Below are 16,417 nucleotides of genomic sequence, written 5' to 3' on the forward strand. Positions count from 1 at the left end.
GCAGAGGAGGTATGAAGGGTCCTTCAAGTGTCTCTGGAAGGCAAGTGACCCTACACACATTGACTTGCAATCTCCGGGCTAGAGAGGTGGCTTTTATTGCTTTTAGGTCCAGGGTTGTTGGGGTGGTAGCCCAAAATGCTTTAGTGTGGCCACTGTACTAGAAGTGAGAGCAAAGCTAGCTGCTTCTGCCAGTGAGTGGGTATCAGAATGCTAACCTGGCCAGGTTGTCCCAGTGCTCAGGGTGAAGAACATACTGGGGACAAATGAGATCACCACTAAGTATCGACTGCTTATTCTTCAGTTGACCTCAGTACCAAGAACCATGTAAGATGAACCCCCAGCTCTGGGAGAGCTCAGGGTGTGTTCACTGTACTTGGGGTACCCAGTTCCAAATCCCAGCCTCACCAGACCCTTATGAGGTGACATCAGCCAACAGCCTAATGTCCTCAGGCCTCAGTGTAGTCACATGGTAGGCAAATGGGTGTGACCAGAAATCCATGGCACCCCTTGGTGCCTTGCTCAGGAGAAACCCAGGGCTTGGGGAGGCTCGTCTAGAGCTGAGCTTTGAGGCATCCTTAGGATGTGGGCACACAGTAGTAGTGACTACTGGGAGAGAAGGACACAGAACCTGGCTGTTAGCAGCAATAGGCATTATCACAGACCTGGACAGGTACAACGCTTTGCTGTCCAAGATCAGCTGGGTCCCTAAGGTCCCAGTTTGGTCATCTTTGAAATAGGAGTAGTTGCCTTTGAATCCCTTACAGATGATGCTCAATTACTAGGGCCAGACAGGTGACAGGGGAATCAGCAGTGCCTGTGTAGAGGAAGGTGTGTGTGGAGGTGCTACTGGACAGAGTAAAGTTTCTGTGGCAGAACTGGTAGCACTCCATTCTTCTCCCATGCTGGTCCACTTGGTTCCTATATCTGTGGTCTGTGCTGGGCAGAGGGGGTGGGTGTCACACAGGAGTGAAGGGTACATGATTCTTGGCTTGAAGGCACACTGATGGACACTGTCTGAGGAAACATTTGTGCCTTATCTGTGGGGGCCTACAAACTTTGCTCCCTTGAGTTTGAGGACATTGCTGCCCATCCTTGAACTGCCTTCCCACTCCTGGTCCAGATCTCCTCTATTTCTGTTCTACTTTGCTTCTTTATTGCTGTGATAAACACTGTGACCCAAAGCAAACCTGAAGGCAGGGACTGAAGCAGGGACCATGGAGTAAGGCTGATGATTGTCTTGTTTCTAGTCTCACATTCAGCTATCCTGAGCCCTCCTGTATCAATCAACAACCAAGAAAATGACACACAGATATGCCCACAAGCAATCTGAGGGAGGAAATTCCTCAACTGAGGTTCCCTTCTCCTAGATGACTGTAGTTTGTGTAAAGGTGACAAAAACTAATCAGTACATCTTCCTAAAAGTGACTGTTCAAAGGAGCCAGCAATCTTTTCTGAGTGCAAGCTTCCTCTTCGAATTCTATTCATCCCCAAACTCCCCACATAACTGGCTGGCTCTGCATGCACTACCTACAGTCCTGGCCACCATGCACAAACAGCCCCATGGGACAGATCAGATGAGATCAGATCTTTTCATGGCAAGGTCATCACAGACCTGCAGGAATTTAGGTGATTTTTAGGTGACTGCACTGATCCTGGGAACCATCCTCTGCAGTTGGGGCTCTATATCCACATGCAGACAGTTCTTAAAGAGACAAAACAGGAATTTCTCCCATGGACATTTTCCTTGGCCTGCAGTCTCAAGCCCACTCTGTAAAACAGGCTACGGGAGACGTCTGTGCGCCAGCTGCCACTGTCTGGAAAACGCATCTCAGGATGCTGTCGTCTGATTCCCTGCAAACTCGCTTTTCATGCCAAAAGTCAGTCTACTGTCTCCTGGGCTGTTTTGCCTGGAAATCCCATCATTTTTAAAGGCTTGTTTGGCACTGGAAGGGAAAGGCTAGCCAGACTAGGTTAAAAAAGCCAGTCTTGGTGGACAGGACATGGAAACAGCTTGGTGCAGGGAGTGGCTGGACACAGGGAAAATCCAGGATTACCCTGCCCCCTCTGTCCCAAACCTGCCACTTACCTTCTCATCTGAGTCTTTAGGAATCTCAGAGTCAGTTTTACCACCTAGGTTCATAGGTGACAAGCATCTCAGACAGGGAACTCATATGTCTAGGTCTTGCATTTAATGGCATGTGAAACTGTGTCAATGGCCTGACCTCTAAACACCAGTGGAAGGATGAATGGATAGAGCTCCCTCCTGGGCAAAACACAAAGACATCGCTGCTGGTATGGATATCCCTAACCATGACTCAGATCCATAGCTCATTCATGACTTTCTGCACCTACTGCAGGGCCACAGAAGCCTGTGTTACAGAGGATCAGCAGAGCCTTGTCTGTAATGTGTGTGTGGACAGCTTTCTGGGGTAGTCCATATGTTCTGAGAAGGAGGGAAACACGTCCCACCCCCAGAGCTTCCCTTTTGCCTCTACTTCCCCTGGAGTCTCAGGTAAAAGTCCGATGACCTTCCCCTCCCCTCCTTCCATGAGAGCATAGCAATAATCCACAAACCAATCATGATGGACTCCTACAGTTGACCGATGATAATGTCAGCTATTTTTCTTGTAGGACCATTTGTTCTACAACAAAGGGCATGAATGGTTGGCCGGGACATGAAGGGGGCATTGGATGGAGGTCAACCCTTCCATCTTGTCATGCCACTAGCAGATGCATATGGCCAGGTAAGATGGAAAAAGAAAGATGTAAGCACAGGACCACTCCCGAGACCATGGAACCCTGGTGCAACACTGCAGGCTAGTGTAGATGGGGCCCATGGGTGATTTGTTTCCTGTAGACTCCTCAGAGCCTAGAGTCATGCTGGCAAACAGACTGAACAATATGTAGATTTTCAAGGACTCTCCATCATAATGAGATGCCAATGGACACAGGAGGATGCTGGTATGGGGCTACTTGTGCCTGAGCAGGATGGCTCTGATGCTCCTTCTGGGAGGCAGGCATTTGGAGTTTGTATACCAAGAAAGGATAAGAATCCTGTGTCTAGTGAGCAGTTGCAGGGACTGGCTCTTATCTGTGCTCTGCTACAGTGAGTTTTGGTGTTCTAGGTAGGCTCCTTACCCTCTCTGACTTGCAGCTTCCCACCTGCAGATGGGAAGAGTAAGTAAGCTATCTTGTTATATGGACCTGATGTAGGTTGGGGACAGAGTGTGGGGCAATGTCAGCTGAGCTTGGTGAAAGGCTCATGGATGGCTGAGGTTTTCACTTCCTCATGGAACTCACCAATGGAATGGTGGATCACTCTCCTACCATTCTGGGCCTACATCAAGGCACCCAATTGGTAGATTTTTCTCTGAGTTTCCTAATGAGATAGGAACTCATTTCTCCCAAATCCAGGCTTGGACTGCATTAGAAACTTTGTTTGCCATCTTGGCCCAGTCATCGTGTTGCTTACTCCTGGGAGAGGATAAAACATGTATCTTAGGGTTTCTATTGCTTCATCAAAACACCATGACCAAAGAAACTTGGGGAGAAGAGGATTTATTTGGCTTACAATTCCACAGTGTTGATAATCATCAAAGGAGTCAGGACAGGAACTCAAGCAGGGCAGGAACCTGGAGGCTGGAGCTGATGCAGAGGTCATGGAGGAATGCTGCTTCCTGACTTGCTACTTGTGGCTTGCTTAGCCTGCTTTGTTATAGAACCCAGGACCACTAGCCCAGGGAGGGTATCATCCACAATGGGCTGGGCCCTTCCCTCATCAATCACTAATTAATAAAATGCCCTATAGCTGGATCTTATGGCAGCATTCTCATGAGGTTCTCTCCTTTAAGAAAACTGTCCAGTACAACATGTCTGGGTCATGAGCCACAAGCCCAAGTTTCCCATGATTCCTGATGGGCATTCCAGGACCTGGGGATGCACACTGAACTTGGCTCTTCAAGGACCAGCTTCCAGACTGTCAGAAGAGAAGCTCGTGTGTGTCTGGGGAGAAGTGAAGCATTCCGCAAGACGGAATGGGGAAGTCCACACTGCTTGCTGGTAACCATATTGCTGACCTGTGCCAGCTCTCCTTGTCCACAGGGAGAGGTTGAGCTTCTTGCAGGTGGGGGCAGGGCTACTCCAGGTCAAAGGGGGTGTGGCAGGGCTTCATGGAGTACTAGAGGGAAACTTTCACTCAGTGAGGTGCATGGGAAAGAGAGGGTCAGAGGTCTCAGACTAATCATCACACATGCATGTACACAGTACATATAACACACACACAAATGAACACATAACTCACACACATCTTTACACACACAGCTTCTACACATGTATGCACACATTCCACATACCATACACACACAGGCACACAGTATGCACACATATGTAAGTGCCCCATGTGCATACATATACACACATGCACACACCTCACTGCCATTCATACAACTCACACACATATGTAATTATTCCCTAACCATCCATCTGAACAATACTCGTTGACTTTTAACATTTACTGTGCCATGCCTGAATCTGCCCTCTGGCTTGTGCTCTCATGCTTATTTATCCCTCTCTCCTCTTTGTGTTACCTTCTTGCACAGCCTCTGAGCTGCATCTCCAGCCCTCCTCCTCTATCCTGTGCACTGTGTGCTGTCCACTTTAGGGACATCTCACACTTGAGCAAGGTGTGGCTTAAGTCAGTGCTAGCCACCTACATCCAGATTCAAGAACCGGAGCAAGCTATCTCTGCATCTCCTCTGACTATCTCTGCCCTCTGCCTGCCTGTAACCCCTGGCTGCCTCTGCCCTCTGACTGCTCCTGCACTTCTGGTTAGTGATGAGAAGTAAGGGAATGCAGGGAATCTCACAGGGGCCCCAAGTTGTAAAAGGAGAAAGGAGTCCCAGTCAGGTCCCCATCACTCTAAAATCCTCCCAGGCTCCAATGTGTTCAAAGGCAGTGATGATGGCTTTGAGTCTGCAAGCCTTCTTAATTCACTCTGATTCTTTCTAAACAAACCGCGAAGCCCTTGTAGAAGGGCAGGACAGTGAGTCAGGCTTAGCAGGGCCTCCTGGGCCTGGAGAGATCCGGGAGAAACACTTGTCTCTCTCTGCTTTGGAAGGGGGCTTCTCTCCCTTGGCTTCCTTTTTCTTACAAGTGGCTGGCCCAACAGGGACAGTAGGAAGAGGGTGGGGTGAGATTTGAGGCTAACCTTTATCTGATTAGTAATTTGGTCACCCCAAGTCCACTTGAGGCCCCTCTGAGTATCCTTGATAATCTAGTTGGTGAGAGGCGGAAAGTGGGTCCCCAACGCTAGGCTGACCTGTCAGTCAAAGTCTAGGGAGCCCCTTCTGGCTGAGTCTCCCTAGTTGAGTCCCCGCCCAGAAGAGGAGCTCTCGGAACTCCTCCTTAAAGAGAAAGTCCGGCGTGGTAGAGCAATTCCTCTCTCTTTTGAACTCAAGCGATCAAACTTCGTGGGGGTGGGGGTCAATGCTGGTTCTTGGAGTCTGTCCAGGTCGGGGCACCTGGGGCGGGAAGAATCAGGACCAGGATGGGCCATCGGGCTCAGGAGGCCGCCGCCCAGAGCGGGGAGAAAGAACGGGGGCGCCGCCCCCGTCCCACGTCCGCTCCCGCCCCGGGCCAGCCCCTTCCTCGCCGCGACTCGCCCGCTGTCCCCACCCCCTCGCCTGAGGCGCCCAGTGGGAGGCGGGGGCCGGCTTTGCTGAGCCGGGCGCCGGGCTCTGATTTGCTGCGGGCGTTGGGGATCGACAGCCTCCGCGGTGTCTGCCAGCAGCGAGGGAGGGAGGGAAAGGGGGGAAAAGTACTCGGCGCCGAAGGCGAGGTCCGCACTCCTCGTCCCCGCGGCTGGCGCAGGACCTCACTCCAGCTGAGCGCCCACGGGGAGCGGGTCGCGGGGCGGCAGTGGCGAGGAGGCCAAGGGACTAGAAGGAGGAGGACAGGGCGCGTGCGAGCAGCCAGTGAGGGGGTCTCGGCCATCCCAGGCCATAGTTGATCCCCGCGCCGTGGGCGAGCGCGCCCGCCGCCCCTTCCAGGACAGCCACAGCCGCGGGAGAGATCGGGCGGGCGCCGAGCTTCCTATGACTCCCTGAAGTTGTCTCACTCCCCTCTGCGTCCGCCACCCGGGCCGTGTCTCTGGTCCCCGTGCATCGCGTGCGCCCCCGCTCCCCGGCCCGCGCATCCCTGCTGGCATGGACGTACACACCCGCTGGAAAGCTGCGCGCCCCGGCGCCCCGCTGCTGTCCCCGCCACTGCTCCTGCTCCTGCTGCTGCTGTGGGCGCCGCCTCCGAGTCGCGCAGGTAAGGGTCCTTCAGACGCGGGGGACCGGGCCTCAGGGACTGTAGAACTCGCGCGGAACCGCCACGCCGCTGTCATCCCAGACGCTTTCGCCGCCGGCCTCCTGCGAGCCTGCAGAACTTTCCCCCTTGGCCTGTGGAATGCACCGGGCAAGACAACGAATACCATTCGTTGGGGGCCCGGGAGAGGGAGCCGGGCCAACTCCATCCCCGCGGGCGTACCGCCCCCTCCTCAAACGGGCCAGACGGGCGGGGCTGTCGCGCGAGTCAAGGAAGAGTCCGCCTCGTGTTAGATCGGAGCGGAGGTGGTCACACTTTTGTCCCCAAACCTCACATTCTCCGTCCCACATCACAGGCGACCCGCTGCATCCCACGCAGTCCTTCAGCAGAAACTTCCCTTTTGAAAGCTGGGAAGGGCCGCCCCCTAGAGTCAAAGTCAATCAATTCCTCCAGGACCTCTTGGGGTGAAGGGGATCCCAGAATTTTGAATCCCCAGCTTTGGACTTCCCTGGGTACACACTCTCCAGCTTGTCTGGGTTGATTCTCTGCTTTCTCAGGGGACAGGGTTCCCTGCAGGCCCTGCAAAGCGTTCAGGGGTCACTGTGGAGCCCTGTAGTAGGCCAACCCTGCTCCTAATCTGACCGCAAACCTCCTAACCCTTTAGAGGTAGTTTTCTTGGGCTCTCTGCCCAAAGATGGGATGAACGGGGAGCCAGGCCAGGAGAAGGCCTTGGAGTCTGGACTGGGAGCTGCTCAGATGATCTGCAGATGTGAGACTCCTCCTGCCAGGATGGGCCCTTTCGAAGGAGCCCTGATCCCTTGGGAGGAATCAGAGAGGCACTGCTTGTCCCTGACTGGATTCCAGCACTTTTAGGCTCACGTCTGAGCAGCAATATTATTCTCAGCATCACTTTTGTTAGTTTTCTGTGGGGGAAATCTCCCCAGACCCCAAAACACCCTAGTCCAGGGTGGGGAAGGCATCTGGGCATGCACTGATAGGGCAAGCAAAGGTTGTTAGGAGTTCAGGCTGCAGAACAGAACAGCGGTGGCTGCTGCAGCCTGGCCAGCCCTTATCCAGGACAAGACTTTTCTTAGCTGGTGCTTCCAGGAGTAGTGGGAAAATCACTTTCCACACTCCACGACCAATTTTTCTGCTCCTTCCTGGTGCCATTAGTGTCCAGTGGGTATATGATCTAAGCAGGAGTAGGAATGGAAGGGGCTCTAGGACCTTGGGGGACAGAGGGAGAGCATGGCTGATGCCCATTTTTCTGTGACTTGGACCAGCTGACCTGGGGTTTTGCAGGGTTCAGTTCTAAGTAGAGGATGATGGAAGCCCAGAAAAGTGAAGGAGAGGCAGGATGGGGTCAGCCTCTCACCTCCCCCCAACAATGCTCCCCTGGTATTTAGTCCTGCCCAGCTCCTCTAGTGGGGTTTTCCTAGAACCTCAGGAGGGAATCCTTAGTGGAATTCTCATCCGGGGAAGCTGGGGTTACCACAGTAGGTGGTAGGGCATTCCTGGCATCAACCATTTGCTCCAGCTCTGCCCTGCCCTGTGGCCACCAGCTTCTCTGCTCCACTCCATCTTTGTGCTATCACCCACCCACCCCCACTTCCCTTTGCTGTTGAGGGTGCGGCCACTTGGAAAGGGGCTGCCTGGGTCCTGGCTGTGGTGTTAGACATTTTGCTTTGGACAAAAGATATTTTTCAAAGCATGCAAAGAAATTGCGTTTCTGGATGGGCTCCAGAAAGCTTTCTCCCTGTGGTGGGACCCACTTTGAAATCATCCCCAGTGCATGGCCAGCGGGGCAGCAGCCCATTTTCAAGGCTGGTGAGTCAGGAGAAAGTGCAGGCTGCTCTGCCCTTCTCTCCCTCTCAGGATCTGCCAGATGTTTTCTGAGTTTTCTGTGAGCACAGTCCTGCCTCCCTCTTGGCCAAATGTGTGAAGGAGTGAGAAGTCAGATTGCACTGGGAGCTGCTAAAAGTCTTAAGGGGGGCGTAATGGGAAATGAAACGTGACCCCAATATTTGGAAATTGAGGTCATCTCCTCCATGTGCTATTGGTGGGCTCAAGTCATGTGATTGCTTTTTGCAATAATTTGCAGGGCAAGGCAGCCAAGTTTTGTGAAACTTGACAGATACTGAATGGTTAAATTTCCTGTGACTCAATGAGTTGGCTCCAGTGACATCCTTGGGCCCTCCCTCCCCTCTCCTCCCTCCATCCCTCCTTCACTTTCCTCACAAAGTCCAGTTGGTGGAGGGACTCAGATCCCCGTAGAAAGCCCTGTATCTGTCAGGGTGTATTACTCTGCTGCAGGGTTGGAGTTATGGACCCTCTCCAGTTGTTGTTACCCAGCTGTGGCAGTAGAGTCCCCTCCTGGAGCTAGTTCACAGCCTCTTCTCTGATGATGTTGTCCTGGGGGTTGGCCCTGTGGTGCTGGCTAGAGACTGCCTCTCCACCCCACCCTGTGGATATTTCTGGATGCTCCTCATAGCCACACCCTTAGTCGAGGCCAGCTGATGCCCGCTGCCTGCCCCTGGCTCTGGCTGGAGGCCCCTTTCTCCATTTTTTATCTCCTGGCTGCATCAGCCTGTACCCTCTTGGGGTTACAGTTGAGTAGAGAAGGGATTATAAGGCTCTAACTTGGTCCCCCCATGGCACATCAGAGATGGCCAATGGCACCTAATGTACCAGGGAAGCATTATCTCCCTCATCCTAGGACATTGCTGTAGTGTGGGGTTGTCCAGCCGGCCTACCTATGGCTCTGGACACAGTTAACGCTGGTGGCTAGTTTGCTGGTACCTGCCTGGACAGAAACTCAGCAGTGGGTGAGAAGAACCTCTGACCACCTGTGCAGAGCCTGGAGTGAACTGCTCCCTCCTGCCTGGCCCCAGCCCAGACATTCTGTTCTTTGTTTTCACACCCATTTCTTCGCTTTCCCCTGGGAGAGCCAGTATCCTGGGCTATACAGTCTCAGCTTGGGGACCCAGTCCAAGCAGGACCCACGGGGGCAGATGGGGTGTTCAACTGGGCCAGTGCAAATTTTACTCTCTTTCTTTTCTGCTGTATCTCTCTCTACCTGCATTTCTCTTTCTCTCCTCCTCTATGCCCTTCCCTCCCTCTTCCTCCTCTCCATCCTCCTTCCTTTCTATCTCCTTTTGGAGGTGTGCGGTTTTCTGAAGGGACTCAGTGGGCGTCAGTCTCCTCATCTCCTTTTGGACCACCCAGCTACTTCACTGTCAGCAGAACCTTCAAGTACCACAGGCTTTTAGCTTGCACTTGGCCTGGAGCATCTGGGGGCGGTGGTGAAGGGGTTTCTGATTCCCTCCTGGCACCAGACATCTTTCTTCGTGTTCTTAGGCCACCTGGGGTGTGCTGGGCCATGTGGGATCATCTTGGAGGCTATCTGGTATTCTGATCCTGACCTCCTTTACTTTTCATTACCCTTCCCCACTGTGTCCTCTCCCTCCGGCTTTAATCTTGCTCTTGTCCTGCCTTCCTAGTTGGATATTCCAAACTTATCCCAGGGGGTTCACCCTGGGCCATCTCCCTTGGCTGGAAAGCCCCTCATTAGTAGGCTGGCAGGTCCCTAGTTCCTGCCTGCCTTAGTGACCCTACACCAGGAGAACAAAAATGCCACTGAAAGAGGACAAGTAGGGGTCTCCAGAACTTCGATGACTCTTCTCTGGTATCCCCTTCCGGTTCAGGATGGGAGGCAGGACCTGGCACTGTGCTAGCAGAATATGATATAGACCAGATAGGCTTTGGCTTTGCCTGTGGGAACTCTGGAGATGATTTGTGGGGGACATTCCTTGGTGGTGAGGTTGCTGCGGCTCCAGGGATGTGCACAACAGAGCAGCCAGCATGTACTGTCTCTGCCTGAGGTTGAGGGGTTGGCTAGGCCAGGATGAGTCTCTGTGCCTCAGTTTTCATTCTTGAAAAGTGGAAAGACTAGCACGTGTCAGTTTGAGGGGGCCTGAGACTAACTGGGTGGCTCTGCAAAGGTCCCTTAGGAAGTGGCTTAGACTTGGGGATACAGGGCCATTGAACATTCTGTACTCTGTAGTAAATTGCAAAAGAAAGGGTTCCCCAAATCCTCTGGGAACATCAATATTCTAGAAGCTTGGGGAGAGATGCATATGTGTCTTCCTGCCCTGGCCCTCATCTGCATGTGACACACTGCCTAGCCCCATCATGGTGGTATTTTAGTCACCTGATGGGTATGTATGAAGGACCTGGACAGGTCAGTTCCAGGGTTGTTTTCATGGCTGTTATGTGCTCATCGGGCTGCATGTATGTGTGTAATGTTCTTGCCCATGTGGTATCTATGTCCCTGTGTATACTTTATGCCCACATATATGAAACATTTCTGTGTAACTGCTTATATGTGTGGGAGTATGACAGCATACACTTGTGTGTTTGTGTTTCCACAGCTGTCTTGATAAAGTTTCTCTACTCTGTGCACAATGGGAGGTGAAAAGATGCTCATGGCCCTGGAGTCCTGGAGCTCCTGGTGACCACAGCCCTGGGTCCTGCCACAGAGTGGGACTGATCCACAAGTCCCCCAATTTGATGAGGAGAACTATGTCACTGACACCTGGTCTCCCCCTCTAGCTGTATTCTCCCATGCAATCAGCTCATCTGCTGTCAGCACTTTGCCAGATGCTTGTAGCAATTCTGGCCCAGCTTTTGGATGTGCTGGGATACAATGGGTGGAGCCTGGTCAGCCCTTCTTATAGACCATTTTGCAGTTACATAGGATAACAAGTGGCTCGGGTGAGGCAGCCTGCATGTCCTTCCTGGCTCCAACTCTTTCCAGCTGGCCTGGGCCTCTGTTTCCCCACTTGTGAGCAGATGAGTAATGGTAGCCACGGCAGATTCTTGTGAGAGAAATACACGGCCATGTGAAACACAGCCAAGCTCCATGATCTCTGTTAGGATCCTTGGGGGTTCTTGATGTGGTTAGAAGCTGCTATCATGTGCTGTACCCACCCATATTCTCCCTAGAGAGCCACACTGGGTCTTCAGTGTCTATTGTGACTCTCTCACCACTCCCGAGGTCCCAAGCTCAGCCATTGGAGGTCTGTTCCTGTGTGATGTGAGCAAGGTTCCTCCATGCCCCTCCCGCTGTAGCTACTTCTCTATGAGAGGATCTGGGGTCAGGAAGTACGAAGGGACCTGGCCGTTCATGGCTCCTGGTCACCTCTTCTGGCTCCGGGGAGGAAGTGATGGAATGGGAGAACAGGAGGTGAGGCACTTTCTGGGTGCTTTCTGCAGGTCAGGGATTCACTTTGTGTCACCCATGTCACATAGTTTCAGCCGTCAGCCCTCAGCTCCTTATGAACACAGTAATTTTTCTGGAATATTCCCAACTTCAGTAATGACCCCCACATGAGTGGTAAATGTTACTATTATTTGGTGACTCAGACCTAAGACATGAACCACAGACTGACCCACTTTCCTCAAAGTGTAGTATCTTGGAGCTTCAGGGGCAGATTCTGAGATGCTCTGGCCATAAGATGGGTACACCTTTGCTTCCCGATTATAGAGCTCTTTCTTAACTTTTTTTTTTAATTGGTGTGTGCATTCGTACTCAGAGGACAAATAGCAGGGGTTAGTTCTCTTATATCATCAAGGTTCCAGGAACTGAGGTTAGGCTGCCAGGCTTGGCAGGAGGCATCCATAATCTGTAGAGCATTCTTTATGGCCCTAGAGCTGGGTTCTTGTGGGCAAACTCAGTTTTCCATCCTTTTCTTTCTTACCAGTTCCTTGGCAATGGGGAGTCTAAGTCATTCTTAAAAAAGAGAAATAAATGGCACAAAATGACATCAAAATGTGTGTGAGGGCAGGGGTGGGGTCCTGGGGACTGCTTGGAAAAACTGACTTCACACTGAGACTGGTGAGCATTTTAGCCTTAGTGGACATTGTGACGTGGTGAGAGTCAGAACAGGTGGACCATTCTCCTGCATTGTGCAGAAGGGAAGCCTAGGGCTCCAGTGAGGAAATTGGCCTTTGTGGGTGCTGGGGCATTGGTGAGCACCTGGTGAGTCACCCCTGGCTGACAGGAACTTCTAGAGTAAGATGTGTAGAGGGACAGACATCTGCATAGGTGATTTCGTCAAGTGAAGTTTAGTTAAAGTGGAGAGCAGAAAAATACAATTTGGCTATTGGGATTTGTGCCAGTCATTGGAGGTACCTGTCAAGATGAGATAGTTCCTGCCAACCCCAAAGAGGCTTTGGAGAACCAGAAGAAGGCACTTGCCAGTCCCTATGGAACACTAGCCAATCAGAGACCAGCTTGTGTTTCCATGCCTGCCTCAGAAGCACTGTGCCAAGCACCCTGGGGTCCAACCTTTGCACAGTTGAAGGTAGGTGCCCCTTGATGGATACAGGGGGCGCTTTTCCCTGATGTTCTTTTCTGACTCCTGTTCATCTTCACTTTTAATGGCACTCTTTAGGCATGATCTACATAGTGCTCTCCAGTGCTCCCCAGGCATGACCTGCACGGTACTTGTGAGCCTTAGTGCTCTTGGCATGACCTGCATAGTGTTTGGGCTCCTCAGTCCTCCCCTGGCATGACCTGTGCAGGCAGTGATTGTGTATCATAGTGCCTGTGTTCCTCAGTGCTTCCCAGGCATGAGCTGCTTGTGCTCTTCAGACATCTTTGGATGGGACTGATCCTTCCAGATGTGTACAAGGAGCTCTTCCAGGCCAGGTCACGAGAAGCCATGCAAATTGCTCTTTGCCTCTGTGGCTTTCACCACTGTAGAATATACTGATGTATGGCCTTCAACCCATGCTCAAAGCCATTGAGGTGACATAGCCTGGCTCCCCTGTTTCCTTCGGCCAGAGGTGAGTGATTCAGGAAGATAGAAATGTCCCTACTCAGGTACTCAGTGGTGGTTCTCTTCCCTTTCATTGCAGGACTTAGGTACCCCTGAGACTTCCTCCCTTGGAAGGACAGTGGTCCAGGTATACACCCAGCTGGCATGCCGAGCCAAGCTAATTTCCCTCCATTGTCAGAGTTCATAGAAGGCAGTGGCAGGCAATGTGGGTGTGGATAAAGCTGCTTTCTGCCCCAGTATGGGACAGCTTGCAGTTGCCATGGTGGACAAAGGAAGAACACCTTGAATTTAGTCTGGCTCTGGGATGCTCAGCAACATGGGATGGACCTTTGGGGAAGGTGCTCTCTCAGGTCCTCCTGATTGGGCTTGAGTTTCATCAGGGAGAGCCTGGCTGGGGAAATAGTGTAAGGAGAAGCTGTGTGATGTCTGGGGATACCCTACCAGCCTCCTTCTTTACATAGCCTCTCCCACAGAATGATCAGGACGCTTCTCCCTTTCTGACTGTGGGGAACGTCCAGTCTTCTCCACAGGCAAGACTCTGGTGTTCAGCAAGCTCCTGTCTACTTCCCAACAGATCATAGGCATCAGGGCTGGGCTGGAATGTATGGGAGTGTGAGGTTCTGGGCCGTGACGTGGCTGAGAGTCTAGCGAGGGAAACTTAAGACTCAGTACAGGTCTGCCCACTGCTAGCCTTGCCTCATCCCACTGCTTCTCTACCCACCTGCTTTATTGGTGACTCTTTGGGCATATGTCCGCCAAAGCCAGCCTCCTAGGTAGAACTGCTCTATCTCTCTGGGCTCTGCCCATTGTCGTCCGGAGGTTCTTTCCCATTTGGTGGGTCTGCTCTGGCGAAACTACTCTAATGGGGCCTTGAGACTGTACTTTCTTCTTGGTGACACATCTGCGTGGGAAGGATTAGAGAGGGTCAGTGCCCTGGAGGCCCCAGGCTAGAGGGGCAGAGGACAGCTGTTTCCCACGCCCTTGGACATCCAGCTCACCATCAGGGGTTGGGAAGGAAGGTCTCTGCATCTTGCCCTTGCCTTGGTTTTCCCATATGCAGAGTGGACATAAGATGCTGCCTCATCTCTGAGGCAAGCTGGTAGAGATTGCAGTGTCTACTGTAGCTACCCCATTGTATGACACTGTGATGTCAGTGTGTACTTGTGTGGGGCACACATGGAACCTGCAGGGCTCGCACATGGAGCTGTACTGCCTGGAGCTTCTTAAGGAGCTGCAGGGAGGCCCAGGACCACTGTACTTCCAGCCTCCCAAGGCCAGGCTGATAGTGCAGGCTCCAGCCCTTTCTATCAGCTCAGCTATCCCCTGAGTAGATGACTCTGACACAGGAGAGCCTGAGGGGCCTTCATGGAGCTTGTCCTGGCTGTGTGGCTTTGAGACCTCAGGCTGCTGTTACTGGTGAGCTGGGTGACAGACACAGGATAGGCTCAACTCAGCCAAGCTTGAGGCTGAGGACCTGCAGTGACTGCCCGGTATGTGACACAAGATTGGTGCTCTGTGTACTGTGCCTGTAACAGGAAAGTTGCATCTCAGACGTTCTTGTACTGTCACTACAGCTCCAGCAGGGGCTCTCCTGCCCTCTAGTAAAGTCCTGGCACAGAGGGCTGGTCCCCAGGGAGTCAAATGCTAGTCTTTTACAAGAAGGCCTATGACCTTGTCCAGACAAGCTCATACTCTCTGGGCTTGAGGAAAGTAAAGTAGGACAGTGAGCTGATCCAGTGCCTTCAAAAAGGACCTTGAGGGGCCTGGTAGAGGACCCAGGTACTCAGATAACTTTCAACTTCAGAGGTCCTGGGACCTTGCCTTGTGGATGTGGGTTAATGGGGTCAGTTTTAAGACGCTCCCTGGAACTCCCCTCACATTTTGCTGAGAGCACTTTGGGACAACTCTGGGCACAGCAGGCAGTCCCTGGGGAGGGCCTTCCCCACTGCCAGCTCAGTTGCATCTCAGACATTAGAAGAGAAAGTTCTGCAGATACTTCGCGAAATGGACAACGGAGGGTCCTGTAAATCAGGGGAGTGTGCGCTCCTGGCTGTGGGCTTTTGAGCATGCTACTTAATCTCTCTGATCTTGATTACTTGGATGCAGAGCTAACTATAGGAGGTATTAGGATTCCTGTGGGCATCGAGCCTGTCACAGTAAGATGCCTCCAGTCCATGCTGGTATCGGACGGCCTGTCATGTAACTGTTATGTAGCTTGTCTTTCTTACTGATTGGGATAGGGGAACATCCCTTCTGTGAAGTGTGAAGCTGGTGTATCTGCATACACTACCACACCACCTCAGCACCTCCTTAGAGTCAGGGGTCCCACTGCTGGTGAGGATGACTCTCTGGGACACTTTGGGGCCACTCCACCTTCCCCTGCATCTAACACCTGGGAGTTAGTTCAGAAGGTGTTTTTCTGCCCAGGAGTGGGAGGGCCGGGTGGCCACTTAGGAAGGGACGGATAGAAGTCCTGCAGGAGGACTTACAGAATGAAGGTCTGGCCCCTGATTTCAGCCACTTGCAGATAATTATACTCAGGTGAGTTGGACATTACTGAAGTCGCAGGTGGTGAGGAGAGGGCACCAGACCCTTGCCTGGCAGGGAGAGTCTATCTGCCATAATCCTGGGGCTGAGAAAAGGGACCCAGCTGTCCTGAATCCAACCAGCTGGGGGTGCTATTCCAGCTCTTTGCCTCTGAAGTCTGGGAGGTCAATGCAGACTGTCTCAACCAAGGCCTTTCTTGTCTAAGCAGGCACTGATTATCAGTGTTTGCAAACATCTCTGTTCAGGATGGTGTGCAGGCAGGAGAGTGCCCCCCCCATCCCACAGGTCCTGTAAACTACCTCCAAGCCATGTTGTTAATGTAATCAGACTCTGTCTTAAGGCTGGCTAGATGGTCCTTGTTCTTCAGCAGTGACTGCAAATGGGCTGCAGGGAGAGAACTCTCGTCTTTTCTGTCATTTTAGACCTGCCCCATTTCTTCACTGTTGCTGGCTCTGTCCATGGGGAGGGGCAGCCCCAGGTCTCCTAGCCTTGGAGCTGCCTGTCCTCATATGCCCTGTGCCTCTCTGGGTCCAGCCTGTGGACATGCTCCTCCTCCTCTGCTTGGGGCCAGGGCTGTGCCGATTGCAAACAGCTGCTTGGCCTTTAAGGAGGATTTGCAAGCTCTGGGAGGGACTGCTGTATGAGGGCATGGACAGTGTGGCAGAAAGGCCACATGGGGTATCTTAGGGGAAAGCCAAGGCCCTCCTCCCTGCTTGACT

General features: G+C 52.5%; 1 protein-coding gene across 2 annotated transcripts in view; it reads left to right on the top strand.

Annotated features, from left to right (window-relative positions):
• Window positions 1-6,170: 6,170 nt before the first annotated feature.
• Window positions 6,171-16,417, top strand: part of Col5a1 (collagen type V alpha 1 chain) — a 148,570-nt gene continuing 138,323 nt past the window's right edge. For both annotated transcript variants that reach the window (XM_051184962.1, XM_051184963.1), the window contains exon 1: window positions 6,171-6,312. In XM_051184962.1, the coding sequence (XP_051040919.1) occupies window positions 6,204-6,312 (109 nt within the window). In that variant the 5' untranslated portion in view covers window positions 6,171-6,203. The remainder of the gene's footprint in view (window positions 6,313-16,417) is intronic.

The sequence above is a fragment of the Phodopus roborovskii genome, unplaced genomic scaffold (genome assembly GCF_943737965.1).
Source record: "Phodopus roborovskii unplaced genomic scaffold, PHOROB, whole genome shotgun sequence".
Classification (NCBI taxonomy): domain Eukaryota; kingdom Metazoa; phylum Chordata; class Mammalia; order Rodentia; family Cricetidae; genus Phodopus; species Phodopus roborovskii.